The sequence below is a fragment of the Pieris napi genome, chromosome 7 (genome assembly GCF_905475465.1).
Source record: "Pieris napi chromosome 7, ilPieNapi1.2, whole genome shotgun sequence".
Taxonomy (NCBI): domain Eukaryota; kingdom Metazoa; phylum Arthropoda; class Insecta; order Lepidoptera; family Pieridae; genus Pieris; species Pieris napi.
Window position 1 is genome coordinate 4460800 of NC_062240.1, and position 25175 is coordinate 4485974.

Here is a 25175-nt window from a genome sequence, read left to right on the forward strand (position 1 = left end):
ATTTTATAAAATAAACTTTATTACAATCTAATTAGGTCTAAATTCGGGAAGACAGTGTTCTTTAGGATCAGGCAGTGTCTCGTCCGTGAGGTAAGCGCTCAGAAGAACAGGGGCACACACAGGAATACGTTTAGAAATGAGCCACCTCGCGTCCCGATCGGAAAGCGGATACCTTTTAATATCCGCAAAGCACGCAGTCACATTTTCATCTGTGTACGGTGGTCTGCAAATAAAATGAAAATCTTTGATTTTTATTATTAAAACTTCTCTAACGATGTCTCTTAACAACTCCACTAAAATCGAGACGTGCATAAATACTTTATCTGTAGGTACGACCCAAAATCGACATATCATATTATATCACCCTCAGTAATATGCATGAATATAACATAAGCATGAAGCAAACTGACGACTCATTGGTCTAGTGGTTAGTACCCCTGACTGCGAATCCATGGGTACCGGGTTCGATCCCCGGCTGAGACGAACATCGATGTGATGAGCATTTGGTGTTGTGCTTAAGTCTTGGGTGTTTAAATATGTATTTATATGTCTATCTATCTATAATATGTATGTATATCCGTTGCCTAGTACCCATAACACAAGCTTCACCAGCTTAGCATGGGACTAGGTCAATTGGTGTGAATTGTCTTTATAAAAAAGAAACGCAAGAAGAAAATTGGAAAATCGCGATTTATGTTTTAAAGCATGTTTTTTGAATACAATTTTTTTAATAGTCTTGATTATGAATTTACAGTTTTGTTCTTTGATTAAGTCACTATAGATTCTATAAAAAATAATTTAAATATGTACTAATAAATTTTATAAATTACTTGATTGATTAAAAACATAATTTAATAATATATCGGATCAAATAAAAAATTGTTCTTTAGAGTTCTAAACGGTTGTAAAGAAACTTCTGTTTTTTGTGCTATGACAAAAAATGCAAACCCGAATTGAACGTTTGAATAGTCTAACTTCTTGGAAACATTACTAACTAGTAGTTATTATTAACTTGAAGCACATATGTACTAAATAAGTTTAGCAAGTTATTATTGTATTGTCTTTTATCGGGACCACGCACGCTGCATGCGAAACGTCGGAGAAATTTAAAATGATGTAAAATAATTGCAAATTTTTAATAATACATAACTTTAATCCGGTAAAAAAGTGTTTTCTTTAAAAGTTATTATTATCCTTTTTATTTCTCAGCGCTAAACTCTGGAGAATTTCATTTTGTGCCCTTAGCATTTAAAATCTCACTTTACCAAAAAATCTAGTTAGGCCCTTGTATTAGGGAGCGATATACACACATTATAATATACATATATATATATACTAGCAGACCGGCCAAGCGTTGCTATGGCTAAGGTTTTTGATATATTACATAGTAGTAAACTATTCAAGGGAAACGGTAGGAAACACCAGTCATGGGGACCACCATGCTTTATTGGTGGCTTATGTGAAACGTTGATACTTTCAACACAGCGCCATATGTTATAATATTGCGGGTATAAATTATGATGTAAGCTATCTTTTAAGTTAGATCAAACTGCACACGGTGTACAAATTTCATTGAAATCGGTTAAGTAGTTCAGGAGTCCATAGCGGACAAACAACGTGACGCGTAATATATTAAGATATATGTATATATCACTAGCCAATATTTGTTATCAAAACTGCAATCCAAATCTATTTATAAAAAACACGTTCATACGTATATTATTTCTCAAACGAAACTCACTCTACATCCGGCGCCATTCCACCTCCAGCTTCCAGCAACCTGCCCAGCAATCGTTTCCTACCAGCTGGCACATGTAACAATGCCACAACACCTTGGAAGGGCCCGGGCGATCCCTTGCTAAGCGCACTCCGCCATTTAAATGCAGCACGGGCGAGGCTTGCCTCTGCTCCCGAAAGAGGCGGGAGTGCCAGGGCGAGAGGATTGCCCCATTCGAATTCTTCTTCCTGTTATAACAGAAACAGTGGAACTGGGCCTCAGATCTATCTATATACAGTCGACTCTCGATAATTTGAAACTCAAGGGACCAGAGATAAATTTCAAATTATCAAGAGTTCAAAATAACAAGTGTTTGAATAACCACGAGGGGGAGGGGCGACTGAAGGAAATAAAAATTTGATCAAAATTTGTTACTTATTATTTCTATATTCTTATTATGTATTAACAATTATTCACAAATTTTTATTTCGAAAAGAACTCTGTTATCTTTTTTTGAGTGAGTGACTCATTTATGTAAACAATTGACAACTCTGTGCATGTATGTAAACAAATGACAGGTATGTGCATGATAAACGCTTCAAATTATAAAGAGTAGGGAAGACCGAATTTCAAATTATCGCATGTTGGCGAGCAAGATAATACTTTTTCAACTTCAAATTACCGAAGGGACCAATTATCATTGATTTTATTCAATTTATCGAGTATTTTTCAAGGGACCGGAAAAAAATTCAAATTATCGAGAGATTTAAATTAACGAGTGTCAAATTATCGAGAGTCGACTGTAGATATATTCTATAGGGGTCATTCAAGTATTACGTAAGTCTTTGATATATTTGGTGATTACGTAAACAGTAATTATTTACTTTTTTACACGCTTTATATTAGCTTCACCTGTATGTATTTAACCGACTCCTTCGGACTCGATTTTGACCCACTTTAAACGGACAGATTTTATTCAAATTTTGCGCACCTGTCAAAGATCGATGACAATGCAATAATCCAAAAAAAAAAAAAATTAACTAAAAAATAAAAAATAGTTAAAAATAACTAAAAAACACGCTTTTAAAGCACATCAAACTAAAAAGTGAAAAATAATTCCTAATTTAGGCTGAAAATGGTAATGAACAAAAAATACTGGTATTATTGTGAAAAAGCGTGGGGCGCTCTGTGCCATATTTTTCGTCTATAGAGCAACGTGAAGCGTAAAAGCGTGTTTTTTAGTTTTTTTTAAACTATTATTTATTACACATATTACCCACACATTGTCTATACTTGAAATCGAAATGCATTTTCGAGGATCCCTACAAAAAAAAATAATACGTTTATGTTCTATTATTTTTGAGAGCTTTGCTTACTTTTGATGAGGGGAGGGGGTTATAAATTGCAGTCAATCTGCTTACGTAACACTTGATCGGCCCCATATTTGTTTCGTGATTTTTTTTAATAAGCAAATTAATTTTTTTTTTAGTTAAATGCAAGATGTTTTCATTCAACATACGAGAGAGTGTTAAATATGCCCTATTTATGTTTAAAAACAAGGTTAAATGTAACTGGAGGGTTAAAGCACTAACCCTCAGTTGCCTATTTAAAAAAAATACCATAAAACACTGACATTCACACCAGCACACAACACAGCTGAATTTAGGTATTAGTTATTACTTAGTTAAGTGTATTTTATATTTTTTATAGACTTTTTTTAACCTTTTTGTATATATAGACATATTATGTATCCATCATTGGCTATATTTTTATATCTATCGTACAATTGTTTTTTGTGAGCTGTGGGAATCCGAAATAAATAAACACACATTAATCTAAGACCAAATACCAATGGTTGCTAACTTGTTAATATGTTAAAAACTTTAATAACTAAATGTTAATAACTTCACTTACCGAAAGAAACTTTCCAGCAGCCCTACTCCTGTCTATATAAGCTGGATGCAGCACCCATTTACCACCGGCCACAGAGCACAGCATCTTCTCACTCCGTCCGGGAAGAGAACAGAGGAGATGCGTCGCGCGAGGGTCCAACTCGGCTCCCTCACAGACCTCTCCTCCCAGGTGGATTATCATTTCCGTTATTTCTTCTCGATTCTGTAGATTTGTCAATTCTTATAGGACAAATATCACTTATGGTTTTAATATTAGGATTATACACTATATAATTGATATTTTTTTACTATTTATTTATTTGTTTAGTTGTTTTATTCGTTACCATAATATACAAAATCATACATATAAAAAACAAAAAAAAAACAGGTTACATAAGTTATTAAGGCACCGGGCGACCTTATCGGTTACAAGCGATTTCTTCCAGGCAATCCTAATATGGAACAATAAAAAAAAGAAACACCTACAGCGGGTAAAGTAAAAGAAGTGCATAATTTATTAACAAAAAAAACTCATAAACATGTAACTATAACTAAAATTAAATAAAGTAAAATCTAAAGAAAAAATATAAATAATAATATGTATAAACAAAAATGTAAAAGCTAATCCGTTAATTGAGTCACAATTAATAAATATATGTATATAAGTAGTGGCTCATTACGAGGCAGAAGAAAATCTATCAAAAAGAAGATTTTTAAATAAAAAATGTGTGCGTGTACTAGGTGTACACACGTAAGAAGTGAAACTTCTTTATCACCTTATTTTTCGAAAAATGATCTACTATATGCAACTTAACGAAATTGGTTAAATAAAGTTCAACAAAAGGCTTTTATTATCATAGACATGAATACAAATACAATTATTTCATTTTACCTTATTACTACTAAAATTATTACAGAATTTCATTAATTGTAATAGAATTATTACTATCATTGTTATCGTTATTATATATTTTTGTTATTAATGGCTTCGAATCTCTTCGGATCAACCGTGGTAGGGACAAGAAAAAGATGGTGCGTAAGAACTTTCATTCCAACGCCTATAAAGAAGTTTGACTTCAAAAAGCAACATGGCGCGTAACCGAAAAATGTGACGCGTAACGAAAAAATTTACACTAAATTTTTTTCCAACCCCGATAAAGAAGTTTCACTTCAATAAATTGTATTCCGAGTAATTGAAACATTAATGGTTATCTGTATAACCATAAATTTTTCATTTAATAAAGTTTATCAAGTCAAATATAGACGTAACATGCGGATTAGTCTAAAATATATTTCTTAAAATGTACAATTTATAAATAAATTATCTATTATAATAATGGATTATAAAATATAAAAGAAGATTATATTATTTTTATGATAACGAAATAAAACTAGCTGTTGCACATCTGCGCGGGCATTTTGGGTCTATCTTAGTAGAAGTGAATCAAGTTATTATGTAATTAATTTAATTTCTATCTTTATAATGTTAACATAGGTTTATTTATTAAATTAAAAGGTGAAATATCAAACTTTCAGATGGAACGTCAAATAAAACTAAAAATGTTATAATATAAATGCATCATTACAATTACGAGAATTTAAATATTATGGCTATTTATTAAAATACTTACATCGACATTAGAAGACAACATAAACCGTTTGATAACTTCAGTTGGGGCGCGGTGGGGCGTGGTGTCGTCCCATCCCACTGTATTCGGCTGAGATTCTGGTCCAGTTTCCACTTCTGGACCTGGATTATACATTTATCTATTAAATATTTTAATTTCTCAATTTAGCGGTTAACCGTTCTACACTTGAACTTGTAACGAAGAAACTCATTTACGGTTTAAAATTAAATACTATTCAATTTAAAACTAATTTTTTTATACCGCCGCCCATGGACATTCTCAATGCCAGAGGGCTAATGCGTTGCCGGCTTTTTAAGAATTGGACACTCTTTTTTTTAAATAAAGCAGTGTTTTGTTAAAGCTGAAAAATTTAATTTAGAAACTTCTATAAGAAATAATAATCAAATCTTTATAATTGATCAAAAGATTTACTATAACAATGTTTAACACCCCTAAAAAAATCTAATCTAATCTTCTCCTAAAAAAACACCCTTTGAATAATTCTTGAAAATTTCTCTTACCAGGTACAGCGAGGCTCACAGAATCCCTAGTTCTTTTGGACCGCTGTGAACTGAGCCTCGAACTGAGGGCAGCACTGAGTCTTTGCAACTGGGCGTCGACTCCCGGTATACTATTTTTGCTTTCATTGGAATCCATACTAGACGCACTGGGACTCTGTAATTTTGATCGATTTTGTACAGGATGTTGTTTTTATAGCAATTTAAACTTTGATAGCCATATTTATTTAAATTGGAATCTATCTTCAAAGCACTGAACTTTATAAACACAAATATATTGGTTTATATGAACATTAATTTTGGTTTAGATTCTATACAGGCTGTTGCTTTTTTTACTTACAATTTGAAAATATAAATAACCTTAAGTAGAGACAGCAAAAATAATTTTGATGCATGAAGAGTGACACCACAAAGCATATTCAATAACTTAAAACAATTAAATCTTGTTTTCTATTAAAAGGAATTAAAATTGAAGAAAATTGAATTGCAAAGCACAGAAATGAATATATTCGTACCACACTAACATATTTGTTGTTATCTGTAAATATATTGAATAATAAAAATACCTGATTATGACATAATTTGGCCATTTTAGAAGGCGGCGTCTCCACGTCATCCTGAAAACATGACACAAACGTGAAACAGAACTATATAATATATTATATATTATTCATAATTTAGCACTCATAACATTGATACTGAAATTTAAATCCCCGATAAAAACGTTAAATTAAATCCATATCCTAACTCGTATCTCAATTCACATTCTCGGCTCTATCAAACATGATACAAAAAAATGGTTTAAAAGCTCTTGAAATTAGATTTAAGTTCGATTGGATTGAAGTTCTATATTACAGATCATAAAGGTTTATTTAAAAAAAACACATTCTATTTCCGAACGTACGTTGTCTACAAAATTTCAAACATTTTTTTAAAGTTATAATTCTGCTAACATAACTCTATCAGTGTTATTATTATAGCAATCAAAAACATATAACTTACAATTATATATTTAATATTATAATGTACTATAATAAAATAAACGATTTATTTAGTTCAACAGCAGAAACATAAATCTAATGGATTATCAGAAAAAATACTATGAACGGTCTAGCCTAGTAAAAAAATATTAATATAAAATAATTAGTCACAAAATTTAATTAAATAAATAATTATATAGGTAAATAGATTATAGAAAAAGAGATATCGAGGTTTTCATGAGCTAAAATGGGGTTTAGGTCCATACTTGCAAATGTAACTTCCTCGCTGTGGGTACACTTTGTTCGGCGGTAGGCGTATTTGAGTTACCATTGAATTGCGCCAGGAATCGATTTCTGATCTCCGATAATGGCTAAAAATATCAAAAAATGAAACATTGTCACAAAAAGTATTATAACCGAGATATAATAAATTCATGAAAATTTAAACGCTAAAAAGGCAAGAATCTAATAGATCAATTCTTAAAAAAAGTATTATGTGTATTTTTGTTAGTAAATACTTTGTTTTGATAATTCTTTATTAGTTTTGGATTGCATTAAAACTTAAAGAAACCATCTACCATGAAATAGATAAAATAATAAAAATATCAGTTAAATATTTAATCAAAATATTTGATTACATATCAATCTATTCGGAATTAAATCAAACAAGATATTACCCTTTCACCATTCATAACAACTGACGTTGACGGCTAAAAGTTGACACACATGACACTAATAAAAGTGAATTGTCAAAGTAACAAACGTCAAGTGAACAATTTTACCCTATATTTAAAATTGTTTGATTAAACCCAAAATATCTTTATTCATATAGGTAAACAAGTACACTTATGAATCGTCAAAAAGAAGTTAAATTTATTGTAAATTTACATTTACTACCAGTTCGCAAGTCAAGGGCGTAGAGCGGGCAAGAAGAACTGGCAAGAAACTTTCCGCCACTCTTTTTAATCGCCAAGTATTGTCATACAAATTGTTTGAACTGAAGCAAATCAATCCCATTAATAAAACTTAAATGTTTTTTAATGAATATCTCACCGTCTGCTGTCTATCAGTAGGCGTGTCTTGTTTAGATGGCAGGTCGTTAACGATTTTCCATAATCGCTTCCTATTTTCCGGAGAAAGTCGACCAGAACCAGGTCTCAGAGCCGCTCCGAACCCACTATCTGGTGTTGCTATGTTTCTGGCAACTGAAAATTAAAAAGAATATACTATATTCTGATTTTTAATTACGTAGAATTCTGACAGCTATTATTTTTCGACATGTCAGAAATAGCAAACCTTTTTGCCTGGCACATTTTTCAATTTCAATACGAGTCTGAACATATATTTTATTTGTTAGTGAATGTATCCATTTTAAAAGTGATTTAACGGCGAGTGATATTTACGTCCCTTTTCATCACAAATAGTAAAAAACACACAAGTTAAGATAAAATTTTGTTTTATTAAAAAGTTTTACTAAACCTGGAATTAGTAGGCAGTGATGCCAGCTAAAGAATAAAATAAAGTAATTAAAGTTAATTCGACATATTGTTCGTGATATTGAAATATTTGTTATTTTTGAATTAGGTCTTGAGTAAGTAAATATGTATTTAGATTAACCTTTTTGAAGGTAAAACATAAAAATACGTAGCATTTTATTTACAAACTATTACAAAAACTGACTTTTTTAATAATTTCATTATTATTCATTTCGAATGTTTTTTTAAAGTGTAATTTATTATCATTACACATTAAAGTACTTACAGTTATCAACCGGTGTCCTAACTGGGTCGGAAGGCATCTCCCCTCTCTTCACAGCTTGCAGCCGACGTCGTGTGGTAGGACTGAAGTTAGCAAGATTTGGAGTGGAAAGCGCGTCGTCTAGTGGCGGAGTTCGGACTGCACATACATCTAAGAACATATTTATCATAAAAACATAAATTAATTCTTTATTGGTAAAATTTCACTCTCATCAATTGTTCATAACGCGCCTAAAGAAGTATAACTTCAAAAATACCAAGAGCTAAGTGCTAACTGAATTCCCTTCCTATAATCCAGATGGGCGTTTCAAAAACAATATTCATATCCAGTTCGACTCGCAGATTCTAGCCAAAGTGAATTAATATAAATTACAATATTATTCACCATTAATAATGATATTTTTCAAAATGGTTTTAGTCGGTTTTTTAAACGCTCTAGTGTCTATTTTTAAATTTAAAAAAATAAAATAAATATTAAATAAGTCTTTATACCTCTTGTATAAAGACTTATTTAATCATTTACATAGACAATAGACAATTTTGTAATTTTTGGCATAACCAATTTCTACCCCATATCTACTTCGACAATTGTCCATTCCCATAAATTGAAAAATATTTTGTATTTCTGTTGATTACTTTCGGTACTGCGATTCTGCGTTAATCAAGACGAATGTTTAACCTCAATAAATCCAGCAGTAATTTTGCAATTTCAATCCGTAGTTCATAAGGTAAGCTCTCAAATAAATTTATTCATTAAGTAAATACATATAATTAATTAAATAAATATAATAAATTTATTAATCCTTTGTACGTTCCTATCAATAGTCTCACTGAAAGTAAGTGCTGTGGTCACAAGGCTTGCGCGTGTTCAACAGCGAGCGTAAGATGCCAAATAAATTCTGCGCACTACTTTTTTTTTTGGCGTGTTAATAAACGTTTCTTTCTATTAAACATTATTAAATCCCGCGGTTTCAATCGTTATGATTTAAAAAGTTTGAAAAAAAAACATTACACAAAATAAAGAAAATAATTTTGATGATTCACAATGTTCATTAAAATGTATACCTTGTTTGTCCAAGTCTAGCGAGTCATTTGGTCTCTTTGGAGTCTCCTGTGAGTCACCCCCGAGTAAACCCTGTCGAGCCATCGCGATGTATCTCGACGCGGGTGACATGTCATCGCCATCTTTAAACAAAACATTTTAAAATTAAAACGCGATCATAAATTATATAAACAATTACTAGAAAAAATCAATTTTAGATGATGCTATGATCGATTTTATTTAACTTTATACTCTGATTTTTAATTCCGTAGAATTCTGATTTCACTAGTATTGCTAATAAAAAAGTTTTTCACCGAAATAGGGACAAATTTGACTCATTTGAGGGAAATAAAAAAAAATGTTTAATGTTTTACCTACAAAAAGCTAAATCTAAATCAAATGTTATCTTTACTTGTGCGTTTTTTACTGTTTGTGATGAATGATGATGCCGTTAAACCACTTTTAATGTGGAGCACCATGTTTAATAAAATGGATACATTCACTAACAAATAAAACGTATGTATAGACTCAGATGTTCAGACTCGTATTGAAATTGAAAAATGTGCTCGGCCAAAAAGTTTTCCCAACTCTGACATGTAAAAAATGATAGCTGTCAGAATTCTACGGAATTAAAAATCAAAGTATAGTAGCCGGGGGGTATCCGGGTAAAAATCCCGATAAACATTAACAATACATAGGGACAAAACTTTTTAAATTAAATATATTCTTAAATTAAATAAGTAAAACTTGCATCTGTTTAAACTGACTCTATATACACTCACCACTGCATTTAGCTTTAGGTGTTTCGTCTTTTTGTAATGAGCGCCTCGGAACATGACTTTCAGCAGGAGGAAGCATGTCATTATCTTTGTCTCTTTCCTTCTTCAGTGATTCTTGATTATCTATCTCGGTCTCTTCTGGTTCCGGTTTTTCAGGTGTAGGTGGCGCTAAAGTTATAATAAATTTATATCGCCTTTACAAAAGCATGCACATAAATCTGGCTGAAGCCAATTAAACAATTTTGTATTGGGTACGTTATTATTAAAAATAACAAATAACATAAAAGGTTATATCACTCATCCCTGAGGTCGTAGGTTCGATCCCCGGCTGTGCACCAATGGACTTTCTTTTTATGTGCGCATTTAATATTCGCTCAAATGGTGAAGGAAAACATCGTGAGGAAACCGACATGTCATAGAACCAAAAAGTCGACGGATGTGTCAGGCACAGGAGGCTGAACACCGCCTTGCCAATTAAATTGAAAAATGATCATGAAACAGATTCAGAAATCTGAGGCCCAGACCTAAAGAGGTTGTAGCGCCACTGACCAAATTAAGACAGTTGAAAGCTGGGTACACAGGGGAGCTTAAATTTTTAAAGGTTTAATTGTATTTTAAAATTATTTTAGTCGTTTATAATCCCAATCCAACCATTTGCATACATTTTATCTTATATATTTAATTTTAATAACGGTACATTAAACATACACAGAAATTTGAGTTTAAGACATGAGAGACTAGGGCCGTATTTTTTTTTAATTCTCTAAAATCAAAGTAATTAATGAAACGAGAAAATATTAATACGAATAATGTGTTTCAGACACTCTTAGATCAAATATTCTATTGAAACGTTCACATCTATATAAATAAAAATGTATTGCTTAGCGCAAAACTCGAAGACGGCTGAACGGATTCAAGTATTTTTTTATTTATTCCTTGAACTCTGAAAAAGGTTTTTATGGAGAAAAATTTTTAGATTCCGTTTTTATTCTGGAAAAGCGAACTGTCAGTTCCATATGTTTGTATATAGCTACTAAAAAGGTAGGTTAAGTAAAATATCATATAAAGGCGGAACGACGTGCGCGAAGGAAAGTAAAAAATAAATTAAAAAATGCATACCCTTAGTATCTCCAATGAGATAAGGTTTTTCGCTGACTCTCTTCCCTTTCTCAAGACAAGCTAGGAGCCACTCAGCGGTAACGGCGGGAAGACCCCACTTTAATGCCCCTAAATATTTATCCCCACTTGGGGTGGGACATATAAGATGGGTTGACGCTTGGGCATTCGCCGTGTTACGTCGACAAAAACGGAGCTGGGTTCTGAAAAATTGAATTTTGAATTTAATTCCAAATTTTGTTCCAATATGTAGTCCATTCGGTGTCGAGACCCTTGGTCCGTGGGGTCCTAACGCTTTAAGGCTGTTTAAAGAAATTTCAAAAAGGTTAGTCGACATCACAGGAGACCGAAGATCTGGCAGCTACCTCGGACAAAGAATTAGTCTAGCAATTCAAAGGGGGAACGCTGCCAGTATCTTCGGAACCTTGCCTAAAGGGACTCCTTTTAATTATATATTTTAGTTTATGTTAAGTTTAGTTATTTATTTCAATGTAGGTATATACACAGAGTATAATATGATGGTTGCACAAAGAATATTATTTTGTCCAAAATCAAGTGACTCTTTCTGACTAGTTGTCTTTTGTTATGAAAAAAGAGATAGTGACAGTTTAGCGATACGTTTAGATTGTCCTAACGTTCATGAAATATGCCTATAATCTCTATTATAACTAACGGGTACCCGTTAATCAAATTTATTCATATATTATAGGTGATGTTCGCTTATGAAGATCGATATTAAAAAACAAAAATCTAAATTTACATTATGCTCCACATGACGTATTAAAATAATGTGTCATATTGTTTTTTTTTTTTTAATATTTGATATTTTGGTATCAATATACCAAAAATATAAATATAATTCGTTCAAATAGGTAACTTAATATACACTTAGGAACGTCAGAAAAATCTTAATGCTTCTAAAAAAAAAATTATTTTTATTTTTAATAGAGCAAACGGGCAGGAGGCACCTAATGTTAAGTAATTTACAGTCACTGCCAGTTCTCAAATCAAAGGCGTTAAACAGGCGAAAAGAACTGGCGATAAACTAGCCGTCTTTTAAATTGCCAAGATTTTTTTTTCAAAATGTTTCAAAGTACCTGTAACCATTACATCTCGGTCCTCTTCACTATTAATTTATGTCAATCAAATTAATTATTGTGGCAAAAATAATAAATAAGTAAACCAAACAAGGCACGGTGAAATAGGAAAATGTTGGAACAACACGCAAACACGTAGTACTAAATACTCACGTAGCACCAAGTAGCTTGGCCAATTCATCCAAAAATGCCCTCTCAATTCCACTATATGTACTAAGACAGGCCACTACCCCATTTAGTGGTTCACCGCCAGACTCGGGTACCGTCACAGGTCGATGGTAGTATTGCAATGGAAGTAATTCTTGTTGACTTAAACAATCTTTCTGTAAACAAAAAAAAGAAAATTTTTGTACACTATAATTTCTGTTGGATATAAGCCATATCGTATAAAAATTTATGTCATTTTAGAATCGTTTTTATACTCGTAACTCGTATTATGTAATGGCGTACTACATATAGGTCGGTTATCTAAAGCTGGCGCGTTCACAGTACTCACACTAATGCAATTTCACTATACAGTATGTTTAAAAATATTCCTTTTTTGCCAAGCTATATATTGTAGTCTACTCTGGTTTAAGTAAGGTTGGGTGGCTTGTAAATAAATAAAAATGTGTCAAATACATATAAATATTATGTGCATACGAGGGTGGATCCAAAAGTTCTAAGCCCGACCAAGAACGTAAAAGAGTAGTTTGTGTAAATAATTTTTCATTTTTCGACATAAGCTCCATCTAGCTCAACAGAGTTAACTAAAAATTCTTTCAATACTCCTCTTAGAAACCCCAGTCGCATCTGATGTCAAATTAAAATTTTTTTTTTTTCATTAAACTGTTTTTATTAAGTACGGAATGTATTTTATAAGACATTTTTTTCAAAGTATTCTAGCCTCCAACCAAATAAATAAACGATCACAGACAAAATAATAATGAGAAAAAGATCAACATGTACAGTAAAGATCAACATAAACAGTAGCAAAAGCAAAACAATAACTGTCTCTTTTATACTCATAAGCTTGACCGATCGCGAGGGAGACGGACAGTCTTTTCATGATGCATATTCAGTTTGACAGCACCCCTCCGCTTATTCACAGACACTACACAAGCACAAAGTGTAAATGTGTTGAAGCCGCCAGCTTTAGATAACATACCAATACACAAAATATTGAACATATAACATCGCTGCTCATAGGAAACAAGGTTGGTTGTAATAGTAAACAACTAACGAATGATTAGGAAGTCCACTTTCCCAGTGAAAGCTTTCTTAGAAACCCTTTCTATTTAAAGAAACAAAATTTTATGGTAGCTAATCATAGAGACGACAGTCCCTACTTTAAGGACGTCCCTGTGTTGACGAAAGAACCTTCTCGAAGCGAGACTGAACATTCTTCGTTTCGAGTGCGATTTCAAGAGATTAATATCGAAGAGATAAACTGCGCGTTATTGAAGTAATTTGTGTATTTCTGCGCGTAATTTGCATCATTTTAGTGTAATAAAATTCCTCGTTGATTTATAAACCGTAAAAATAAACAATGTTTTCTCATATTGACTTAATTATTAGATATCCACATTTTACGCAATAATATCAAGTAATGTATATTATATACGTAATATGTATGTATGTTAAGTTTACAAAACTAGTAATTCAAAATATTACTATTTTCGTAATAGTATTGTATAATTAGAAGGCTAAATACACGAAAAGAGTGGCGCAGAGTTTATTGTCAGTTCTTCTCTTCAGTTCTACGCCCTTGATTTGAGAACTGGCAGTAAATGTAAAATTAGAAGCATTTAATATGTATATCTTTTTTGACGTTTACAGTGTGAATAAATTTTGACTTGACGCATTAAACATCCATTTGGCGGCTTAAATGGAGTATATTTATGTATACTGTACGTATACCACGTATAATACTCACAATCCAAAAGACAGTGACATATTCGACCCCTTCGTCCTCACATTCCCAGTCCAGGGGCACAAGGCGATAAGTCCCTTGGCCCCCTCCTCCCCTGGCAACTAACAACCCCCCAGCTGCTGAAATCTCCGCTCCTAACTCACTTATCGCCTCCTCTTCCAAGCCCTGGACTTCGATTTTCAAACCTATGAAATAATGAATTTAAAATAAATTAAAACGGAATTCGAAATTTAAAAAGTATTGCTAGGTTCAATTATTTCCGCTCGTTTTAAATTTTGAAAGATGGAATGTTGTGTGTTACCATTATTTATCTATGGAAGTAACATTGTAATGCTTCAAAAAAATCTAAATTTAAAATTTATTGCCAGTTCTGAAATCAGGAATAGACTAGAACTGATGAAAGTGATCAGTATGGCTAATGCACAAACCGTGACAGATCCACAAAGAGAAAAAAAAATTGACCAGTAGTTACCACTAAATATTTGTTCAATCTCTTCAGTTGGTTCATCTACCATATCGTCAGTAATTTCAGGTACAGGATCATCTCTTACTGGCTCCGGAGTTTTTTCTCTTGGCTCCAGTACATTTTCTGAAATCAATCATTAAATAAAACAAAAATTTTATACACGAAAACATTCGAAGTTCAAATTTAGTTCAAAATTTGTCCACGGAGCGCTGATCAAGTTTTTCATATAAAATCGAGGGTTACCATGATTTACATATAGTATAAGATCCCGCTATACAACGACCTTCACCGAGATGCTTATTTAATGAAACTTATTTTATATTTAATTTAATATGTCAATAAATATAATCCATATGAGTTGCCTAACAAATTTCAGTCCAGAGTATGTTTAATTAATATTAGAAAAAAAAATTTTTTTTATAATTTGCATGTAGTAAATTTTTTGAACTTTTTTCAATCAATATTTTTAATCAGGGTAGTATTATATATGTATCACTATAACCTTCTTTTATACTAAAGATGTATATATACTTTAGTGTCACATAAAAAATATACACATAAATAATGAATTGATTAAAAACAACCTAACGTTTGCATATTCTATGGGCTTCATACTTTCGATTGGTATAGAATTTATCTAATAATCATACCGGTGAAATGTTTAAAAAAATATATTTTTTTTAAATTAATTAAACATACTCTGGACTGAAATTTGCTAGGCAACCCATATGGATTATATTTATTGACATATTAAATTATATATAAAATAAGTTTCATTAAATAAGCATCTCGGTGAAGGTCGTTGTATAGCGGGATCTTAGACCAATATACTCGTGCTAAGTACACCCAAAACAATAATTAATTAAATTTTATTCTATAATTATACAACTCGCAATTTGACGACTCATTGGTCTAGTGGTTAGTACCCCTGATTGCGAATCCATGGGTCCTGGGTTCGATCCCTGGCTGAGACGAACATCGATGTGATGAGCATTGGGTGTTGTGCTTAGGTCTTGGGTGTTTAAATATGTATTTATATGTCTATCTATCTATAATATGTATCTATATCCGTTGCCTAGTACCCATAACACAAGTTTCACCAGCTTAGCATAGGACTAGGTCAATTGGTGTGAACTGTCTTTAAAAAAAAAAATTAAACGCATTGAAATAAACGCTAAACAAACTTCGACACGGAGGCAAGACGTAATCAAGGCAATTATATTATAATTTTAGTGAATTCTAATCGCGTCTTTATTCCTGTGCTTTAAAGTATATTTTACTATGACCAACGTCATTTTGTTGTGTACTGTCATTAGCAGTTGATCTGAGGTATAAGAAAGCATATTATAACTGAGATACTTACGACTTAAATAATGATTAACAAGGTCATCTTGCATATCCGGTTCCGGTTCTGGTTCAGGCGGCGGTAGGTTTAGTGGCTCATGTAATAACTGTAAGTTGCGTTTACTCATCGGCGATGCTGGTTCTATTGGCACTTTCTTTGACTTTTTGGGTGTGGCCATTTTAATATTCATTACATACTGAAAAACACATGTTTTGGTTCATATTCCGGATCGAAGGACCATTTATTGTTTAGTTAGTTTGTAAGAGAATTTGTGATTTATGTCGTATGCAATATATTAGAGCTCAGAAATGCATTATCAAAATCCTTTTAAATTATTGTTTACATCCCATTCTAGTGTATTTTTGTATTATAACATAGAAAATATAGACAATAAGATAGAAAACAGTGAAACAGTCCAGGCATGACGTAGCAAGCAGAGGGAAAATTCAAGCTTTATAAGATAATATAACAGTATTTACATAATAATTTTATTTATATTTACCTCGGCCTCATCAAGCGCCCTTCCAGCCTCAACACAGGCCAATAACCACATCGCAGTCAACACAGGTACATTGGGCAATGCAGCCAAAGCCGCGGTACCAGCTACCTTCGTACCGGCCACTACGTGCGTAACTCTCTCGTGCGGACAATCGTATCGTACGCCACCGCAACGTGACACGCACGCAGTTGCACGTTCACGACAAATGCCTTCCAGGCCTACCAGCCATATCTAAAAATATGACGTTTGAATACTTACATACTTTATACAGATTAAAGAATTCAATTCTTCTGGCTTTGTGTATTAAGCGGGTTCGCATACGTCTATTTGTTGATTAATTTTTTGGTTAAAGGTACTAAAATTAGGTTTTGAGTTATACTTACTAACCAAAATGGATTGTTTAAATTTTATGTAAAGTTGATTAAATGATTTAATTTATTAAATCATTTTATTCTTCAATACCCAAAACAATGAAATTAAATATATTTTTTTTACAAAAAGGATGATGCGACGTTAGATATTATTGAACATAATATATATATATATATATATAAATATATCTTTAAATTACAAAATTGTGAAGAGATAAAATATTTAAGATACAAACAACGATATACATACACAAAATCCATCAAATATTGGACCAGCTTTCTTGATTTTACTCAAATCAAATTTCTCATAAGCTTCCACGATCTCTTTGTCCATAGATGTATCGGTTTTTCTTGTCTCTTGTGATAACTAAAAATTTATATAAAAATTTATTTTATTCAATTTGCAATAATAAAACATCATTATGTTCTTTAATAACAACTTATGGATTACCTTAAATCTTCCAGACAATGTGGTAACATCCGCTGCTCTAGATTCGTCAACAAAATTCATTGGCTGTCTCAAGTTTGTTATACGAGAAAAGTTTAAACCTAAAAATGTTTTTAGCTTAATCAATATAATTTTGTATATATATACTTCAATTAAGGTGGTCTTTCAAGATAGATTACTCCGTTCCAGTCCACCTTTACATAGCCTTAGCCAAAAATGAGCCTTAAACGGAACAAGAATTATTTCCGGTAAAGTATTAATGATAACAAATTATGTTTTATAACATAGTGTTACGTATGTCATAAATAATTCATTAGTATAAAATATATATCGTCGCTGTAGAATGATAACCTCGTTTGTCAAAAAACATTTATTTTTTATTCTTAAGACTTTTAATAAATAAGTTATTAATAAATAAATCCTTTTTACCATCCAAAACTATGGACAAAATTTTTCTCGTTTCCTGTAAAGTTTGGTTCTCTCGACATACGAGGTTATCATTCTACAGCGACGATATGTATAAGGGAGCGTTCCAGTATTATGTCAAGCAATTTTTGGAGATTATTGACCCCGCCTCCATGTAACGCGCAGTAACGTTTTTCTGTAAGTATAGCAAAATGTTTCGTGACCACCTAGTGACTCTTTATACCAAAAAGTTACCATTATGTGGTGTAAAGTACTGGAAAGTCGAAAATAACAATAACGCTTAATTCAATCCCCGCCCCGCATCGTAACGTTTTACAAAAGGATCCTCCCCCCATCCACCCACCCACATATAAATATATCGATAGTGTCTCCGACACTATCGATATATTTATATGTTCGCACAGTAGTGATATTGTGTATATTATGTGTTTAATTTTAATATTATATATGTACCTACTTTATTATATTTTATTTAATATTTCTCGACATTATCGTATTGGCTAGTCTGTAAGGATAATGTATGTATTTCTGTAATAAATCTAATATATAAAATCCTCGTGTCACAGTTTTCGTTGCCATACTCCTCCGAAACGGCTTGACCGATTTTGATAAATTTTTTGTGCTTATCCGGTATCTATGAGAATCGGCCAACATCTATTTTTCATCCCCCTAAATGTTAGGGGTAGTCCACCCCTAAATTTTTTGTTTTAATTTTTAGATATTTTTTTTTGTTTTTATTTTTTTATGATACAGCATTAAAAAATACATACAACCCCTAATTTTCACCCCTCTACGATCAACCCCTATTTTTTATTATAAATGATATACATGGCAAAGCGACGTTTGCCGGGTCAGCTAGTAAATAAATATATCTTACTCATATCAGGCAAGCGATGTTCAGCGAAAGGCGAAGATGTTGAAGCCCCAGTCACCTTATACTTATGTAGGGGTAATGCCACACCGCGTTCCGCGGAATCAATAACCCATGATGGTAGAACGCACGCTTTTCCATATTCTAACGCTGCCTTATATTTTTCGCTGCCAACTCCATCCCTTTAAATCAATTTAATTTTAAAATAGTATTGATCAAATTGTATGTAAGAGTCAGTTCTGATTGCATTGCATAGGGTGAGATTTAGAGTCGAGACTTAGCGCTAAGAATTATTCTCATTTGTCCAATACAATACTGTTTTTGACTTACGGGGTCAAACTTAATTTGTTTTAAGATTATATGCATCTATCTCTCAATATGCTTTTTCTCCTTCCGAGGCCCTTTCATCTTTAACCACTTCATTAAAAACAAAATTATCACTAACATTTCAAAAATCACATTACATACATTTACTAAACATCTCAAACGATATCTTGTTAACCTGTCGTATTCTGATACTGAAAATATTCTTATTGTACAAAAATAGTTTTAATATAAATGTGTAGAAATAATTAATATAACTTATAAAATACTGTTTTCATGTCAAAAGGAAGAGACTGGCTGCCCACAACACAGGGAATCCTAGTGTGGGGGCCAGTGCACTTTACTTTATCTAAATATCTTGTATATTGTGCATAATAAAGTTTTCTTTCTTTCTTTCTTTCTTTCTAATAACTGACATTATGGATTTATATTTTCCGTTTAAATAAGTAGTAACATTATGGATTGTAAAGGTAATTATAATGTACATATTGGCAAGTAAGGTTCATTGTAACCTTTACTTGCCAATATTGTTAATGATTTTTTTTAATTAAAAACACATTTGTTGAGCATGGAAACCGTTCCACAGTTTATCTATGCCCATCATGCTACATAGCTACAAAGAATAAAGTAAATAACTATACACTGGTGGGTTAAAACACTCACTCCAGCAGTATAGGGTATAGAATATAATTTCTTTTTAAAATTTATCTAATCAATTTACTTGAACATCAAAAAAGAACCTTGAAGTGGGGATTTCAGTTATCACGTCGTTTGACACTGTGTCACGAAATTATGAGGAGCGATAATTTCTATAAAAAGCTTTAAGAAATTTGTAAATACAAAATACTTACTTGGTAAGAACCACTACATCTGTACTCTCACTTTGGAATGGACCAGAATAGACACCACCGTTCTCATTAACTAACTTCATTATCAACTTCTTCTCATTTTTTGTTATCCCTGAGGTGGTCACCTAAAACAACCATTTGTATACTTTATTTATTGATTATAAAATACTACAAGCTACAAACATCATGTATGATTAAAAATAGAAGAAAAATAATGTTACAATAGAAAATTTGATCTCGAAAATGAAAGACACATGCATTACCTATTATGGTTCAGTAAGCGTGTTAGAATGTGCGTGATAGGTCCTAGGTTTGTTATTTGCAACACAATAAACTCAATTTCTGGTAATCAATGATTGTAACAGGATGGTAAACATATAGAAATGTGTTTGGCCCATACACCAAATAGGTAGTATGGCACATGACACAAAACAAAAAAATTTACCATAAAACATTACATACTTGTAGATTTGTAAATGGTGGTAAGCGGTGGAAATCAAAATCACTTGAAGATCCATTCACATTGAGCTGCAGTGAAGATTCCCACACAGCATCAACCCAAGATTCACTCATTACCGGTATTCCTTTTTCAACAGATTTCTGAAAGGTTAATAAAAGTTACCATAGAGTTTTTAAAGTTAAAATAAAAGTTTTTTACCAATTGCTAAATTTAAGTGAGAATGAGAGCCTTTAACCAATCACAAAAACTAATTGAAATTAAAAACAAATACTGAAAACCAAAACTTTTGAAAAATTTATAAGATTGCAAAAAAAAAATTTACACTTACAATATATTTGTCAGAGAGCACAGTATCGGACACAAGGTGTGTTGTCTCTTCTGTTAGCACAGTACTGTAGATACCTCCCATCCATTGGACTTTCTTCTTAATATTATCCTTGATATTAAAAAAATATGAAATATATAAAAAGGACAGTAAATAACTTTCTAGAATGTATTAAGTAATTGCTTAAGTTTATTTGGCAAGTAAATAATTACCTTCTGTGGCTTTGATAATCCACTAGCTGTAACAACAAGACCTCTCATAGCTATTGTGTAAACAGGATCTGGCCCAGATGGTATTGGAGTACCTTCTGTAAGGCAACATGATAAACACCGAGGGCCAACTAACCTGAGAATTTATTATTAAAAGTTAAACCACTTTTACTATGAAAGTTTTCAATATATTCAAATTATTTGAATTTAATAAGTCTCAGTGTAATTTTTTAAAGATTTTGAGACATGGGAACGCTTAGAAATAAGTAAATAGTACTTACAAGCATTTAGTTGCTCGTAGCCGCTCAAATAGCTCTCCAGAAAACTCTGCTAAGACGAACACATCCTTTTTAGTAAGACCGTCAAACTTTTTCCATTTTGATTCGTGCACAAACTGAGCGTGTATGCCTCCACCGGAATGTTGCTCACATGCCTTAAAAGACAATCAGTCCAATGTTACTAAATAAAGTATTGTTGTTGATAGTAAAAAAAGTATATATAGTACTCACAGTAAAAGCTAGTTTCATTTCTTCTGAACAGTCATGTTCACTTTTTAAATCCCTAGGTATAATAAACGTCACAATTATATCCTCCGACATTTTTCTAGTCACTACGTTTTTTATGGATCGTCTAAATACGAAAAGACATTCCTATAACAATAAATTATACACTAAACTAATCATTAGCGCAATGCGAAGGCGGGCGATTTATTTACAATTTGTACAAATTGTTGACAATTTAAACTTTGACGGTTAGATAGAATCTGAGTTGCCAAATCTACTTGTTAATTGTCTATTAATTAGTTCTCTTTTAAATTATTACATTTAGTATTAAAATAAACTGTAAAAAGTGCCGTTCAAAAAACTAATTTAAAAAAGATTGTAATAATAAATATCTGTTTTACTTTCTGCTATGAACTACTACCTTTATCTTTGGTGATCTGACATTTTTGACAGTAACGTGACATTTTACTAGAATGAAAATGTATTATTAATAAAATATATTTATTGATTGATATTCGCACCGAGGTCCGAACTCCGAGATAGTGTTGAGTGTTGACTTTTGAGGTTATGGCGATGTGTGTAAAATGTGAAATAAATAATTAAGTTTACGTCTTTTGATTCACGGTTTCCAAAGGGACTATCTTTTTTGACGGCTTTTTTATAACAACTACATATTGGTACATTTTAAAACAAAATGTTGTTCGACGACTTTAAACCGATTGTAGATATTGTTTTGAATAACTGGACCGCTTTGCAACTGGCTGTGGAGCACGGAATGGGCGCTCCTGGCGGTAAACAGGTAAACATCAGCTAAAATACACTGATAGTCGTATATTATTGTACTACGGGATCCTATATGGTGTTTTCAAAGGGTACTGGAAATCTACAGATACCCATATTGGGGGTTGGACTTAAAAATCGGTCGTCCGAATTTGATAATACTGATTATGCAGGAGTCTCGAAGGACCGTGATTGGAACACCTCCAAGTGTTATAAAAAAAAAAAAAAGTTTTGTGTAATGTATTAAAATTTGTAAACACTCGACATTTTCGAGGTGTTCCAATCAAGGTTCCCCGAGACTCCTGCATAATCAGTATCATCAAATTCGGGCAACCGATTTTAAAGTCGTTACCCCAATATGTTTTATCCCTGGAATAGCAGCACATTTTTGAGCTTAACCCCATGATATATGTACATGACATCAGTATGTGAGCAAAACCATTTTACTATGTTTCAGACTGCACAACTTATGTCAGTGTATGTGACAAGATTCTGTGTTGAAAATATTTTGGATGCTGATGAACTAACTGAAGTGTTAGAAGATTTGATGGATGAAGAATTTGAGACTGCATGTCATGACAACTCACCTAGAGGTCAGTTGGTATGCACTATTAAAAACTAAATACTATAATGTTTAAATGTAAATATTAACATAAATTTTTACAGAAGTTGCAACCCTGCTTTTGAGTTTCCTTAATTTATTAAAAAATGGTCATCATGAAGAACTCAGAAATAGAATTGAAGCAATGCCAAAATGTCAAAAATGGTTGAGTGCACCAATACCAGATAAATCAGCTCCGCCCCAGGTATTATTTACATTTACATCTTTTTGTTTGATACTATACTCAACTCCAAACTCAAACTGTATTGTATCTAAAAAATAAGATAAATATGAACAAAAGAAATTGTTAATTTAATACATTTAAAAAATTATACATTGATGTTAATTACAGACCCATGGCAACCCTGATGATGATACAACAAGTAGCAGTGGTGAAGATGATGAGAGTAATATGAAAGATACCTCTAATAGTAATATAGCAGCTGAACCTATGGATGAGGGTGAGCCTGGCTGGACAGTTGTAAGGACACGGACGAAAAAATAATGTTTATACTTCATGGTTAAAGTATATATTAGAGATGTTATGGATATGACATTTCAGCTCTGGATACGGATATGGATATAGGAATAAAATTATATCGGTTTCGAATACGGTTACGGATATGTAAAAATGAAATAAATTTAAAATTTTAGATGCCCTTATACGAAATATCCGAAATTTGTGAAACGGTTACGAATATATTTTTATTTCGGATATCCGATAGTTTCGGTTACGGTTACGGAGCTTCATAACATCCCTGGTAAATATATAATAATTTTAGTTAAAGGTGCATTACTTGATTGAAATTAGAGGCTATAACTGAAGATTGTTCAGTTAAGTTGTAGTAGATCATACAGAATTTGTATCTCTACAAACAGACTATGAGTTTTAACAATTACAACAAGTGATATTTATTTGGAGAGAGCCAGTATAACACATCTCCCTTATGGTAATGCTAGCTCTATTTTAAGATCAGGTTGAATAATGCAACTTTATATTGTTATTTGTTATTGTTATTGCAAAATGACTAGGTTAACCCACAAGTTTATTTATTAGATGCAGAAAGTTAAAAGGTTAAATGTCAGTGCCTTGTATTTTATAACAACACACACAACACATCCCCTTCAACCAGAACATTCATCATGATCTATTTTAGAACTTAGAGTTATTATTAAACTTGGTTATATAATTCAATAAATAGAACCCAATTAGAACTTCTCAATAAGTTCTTTTCATAAAAGTCATATGAAGTCCTTTATAAGTTGTGATAATTGGTTGAATCAGTCTTTTGAACTTTTTATAGTACCATTGAACATATTTTGTGAGACTGTTTTTACTAGTTGGCATTATTATAAAAACTGGACTAAAAATAGTAATGAGTTTATTTAACATATTTAATAATATGGTTAAAATGAATGTTAAAAATTTAGGCATAAATAGGAAGTCCTTTTTAAAGCTTTGATAGAAAGGCAATGCAAAACATAAATATTTCAATTTCACATAGTAGTGGATTAGACATAGAGAGTAGGTAGCGTTGATTATAAGAACTCAACTTTTTAAAGGTGTTTAAAAATTGTCATGGTTATATAAACAGTACCATCTGTTTTATAATACGGTTGAGTTTCAAATTAATAGATCCCTAAATATAGTACATGAAATCTGTATAAATGCAACTACATATATAATATATATATATATATAAAAATAAAAAAAATATTAATTGCAGGATACTGTGTTCTGTTATAAATTTTACTCTTATTTACCCATATGTTTTTATTTAAATATAATATTTTTTAAATAAATAATGTATTTGTAAGTATATGTCAGTGGTTTTATGTACTACTAGCGACCCGCCCCGGCTTCGCAAGGATGCAATGCGCTGATACTAAATTCAAAGTGCTATATGGTAAAGGGAGAACCGCGGCCTCCGACACGCTGCGTCACGCAATTTTTAAATTTGTAATATCTTCGAAAATATTCATTTAAATGATATGCTATAAAGGTCCATATAGATCTATATTAAATCAACAATGTATTTAAGGTATTTAATAGGATAAGGATTAATACTGTATTGGTTAAAATCGCTTCGAAAATTAGCCATTATTTGTCGTAAAAGTAAATGACAAAAAAAATTTATTGTGTTTATTAATATACAATACTTAGAACATTTTTTTGATAAATCTCGTAGTGTTCAGCCTGCGTTTGCAATGTAAGCGGAAGAAATTTAATTATTTACGACATTACATTAGAAACCTCAAAA

The 25175-nt window shown here is 31.9% G+C and overlaps 2 protein-coding genes across 2 annotated transcripts; one reads left to right on the top strand and one right to left on the bottom strand.

The window, feature by feature from the left end:
• Position 1: 1 nt before the first annotated feature.
• Positions 2 to 21827, bottom strand: LOC125051407 (DNA topoisomerase 2-binding protein 1-B). Its single transcript, XM_047651698.1, has 26 exons — positions 21540 to 21827; positions 21312 to 21463; positions 21034 to 21166; positions 20825 to 20932; positions 20499 to 20636; positions 20040 to 20161; positions 18871 to 19046; positions 17571 to 17668; positions 17370 to 17486; positions 16752 to 16979; positions 16268 to 16445; positions 14911 to 15027; positions 14442 to 14623; positions 12680 to 12849; positions 11433 to 11632; positions 10317 to 10481; positions 9558 to 9677; positions 8497 to 8643; positions 7789 to 7940; positions 7002 to 7106; positions 6322 to 6372; positions 5759 to 5912; positions 5241 to 5359; positions 3632 to 3832; positions 1742 to 1965; positions 2 to 223 (listed from the first exon to the last, which is right to left on the bottom strand). Exons 1-26 carry the CDS (start codon positions 21627 to 21629, stop codon positions 28 to 30), a joined length of 3843 nt encoding a protein of 1280 aa, XP_047507654.1. The 5' UTR covers positions 21630 to 21827; the 3' UTR covers positions 2 to 27.
• A 211-nt stretch (positions 21828 to 22038) lies between these two features.
• On the top strand, positions 22039 to 24502 carry LOC125051425. Its single transcript, XM_047651724.1, has 4 exons — positions 22039 to 22332; positions 22771 to 22906; positions 22980 to 23119; positions 23267 to 24502. The coding sequence occupies exons 1-4, from the start codon at positions 22228 to 22230 to the stop codon at positions 23417 to 23419; spliced, it is 534 nt and encodes a 177-aa protein (XP_047507680.1). The 5' UTR covers positions 22039 to 22227; the 3' UTR covers positions 23420 to 24502.
• The last annotated feature ends 673 nt before the right edge of the window (positions 24503 to 25175 follow it).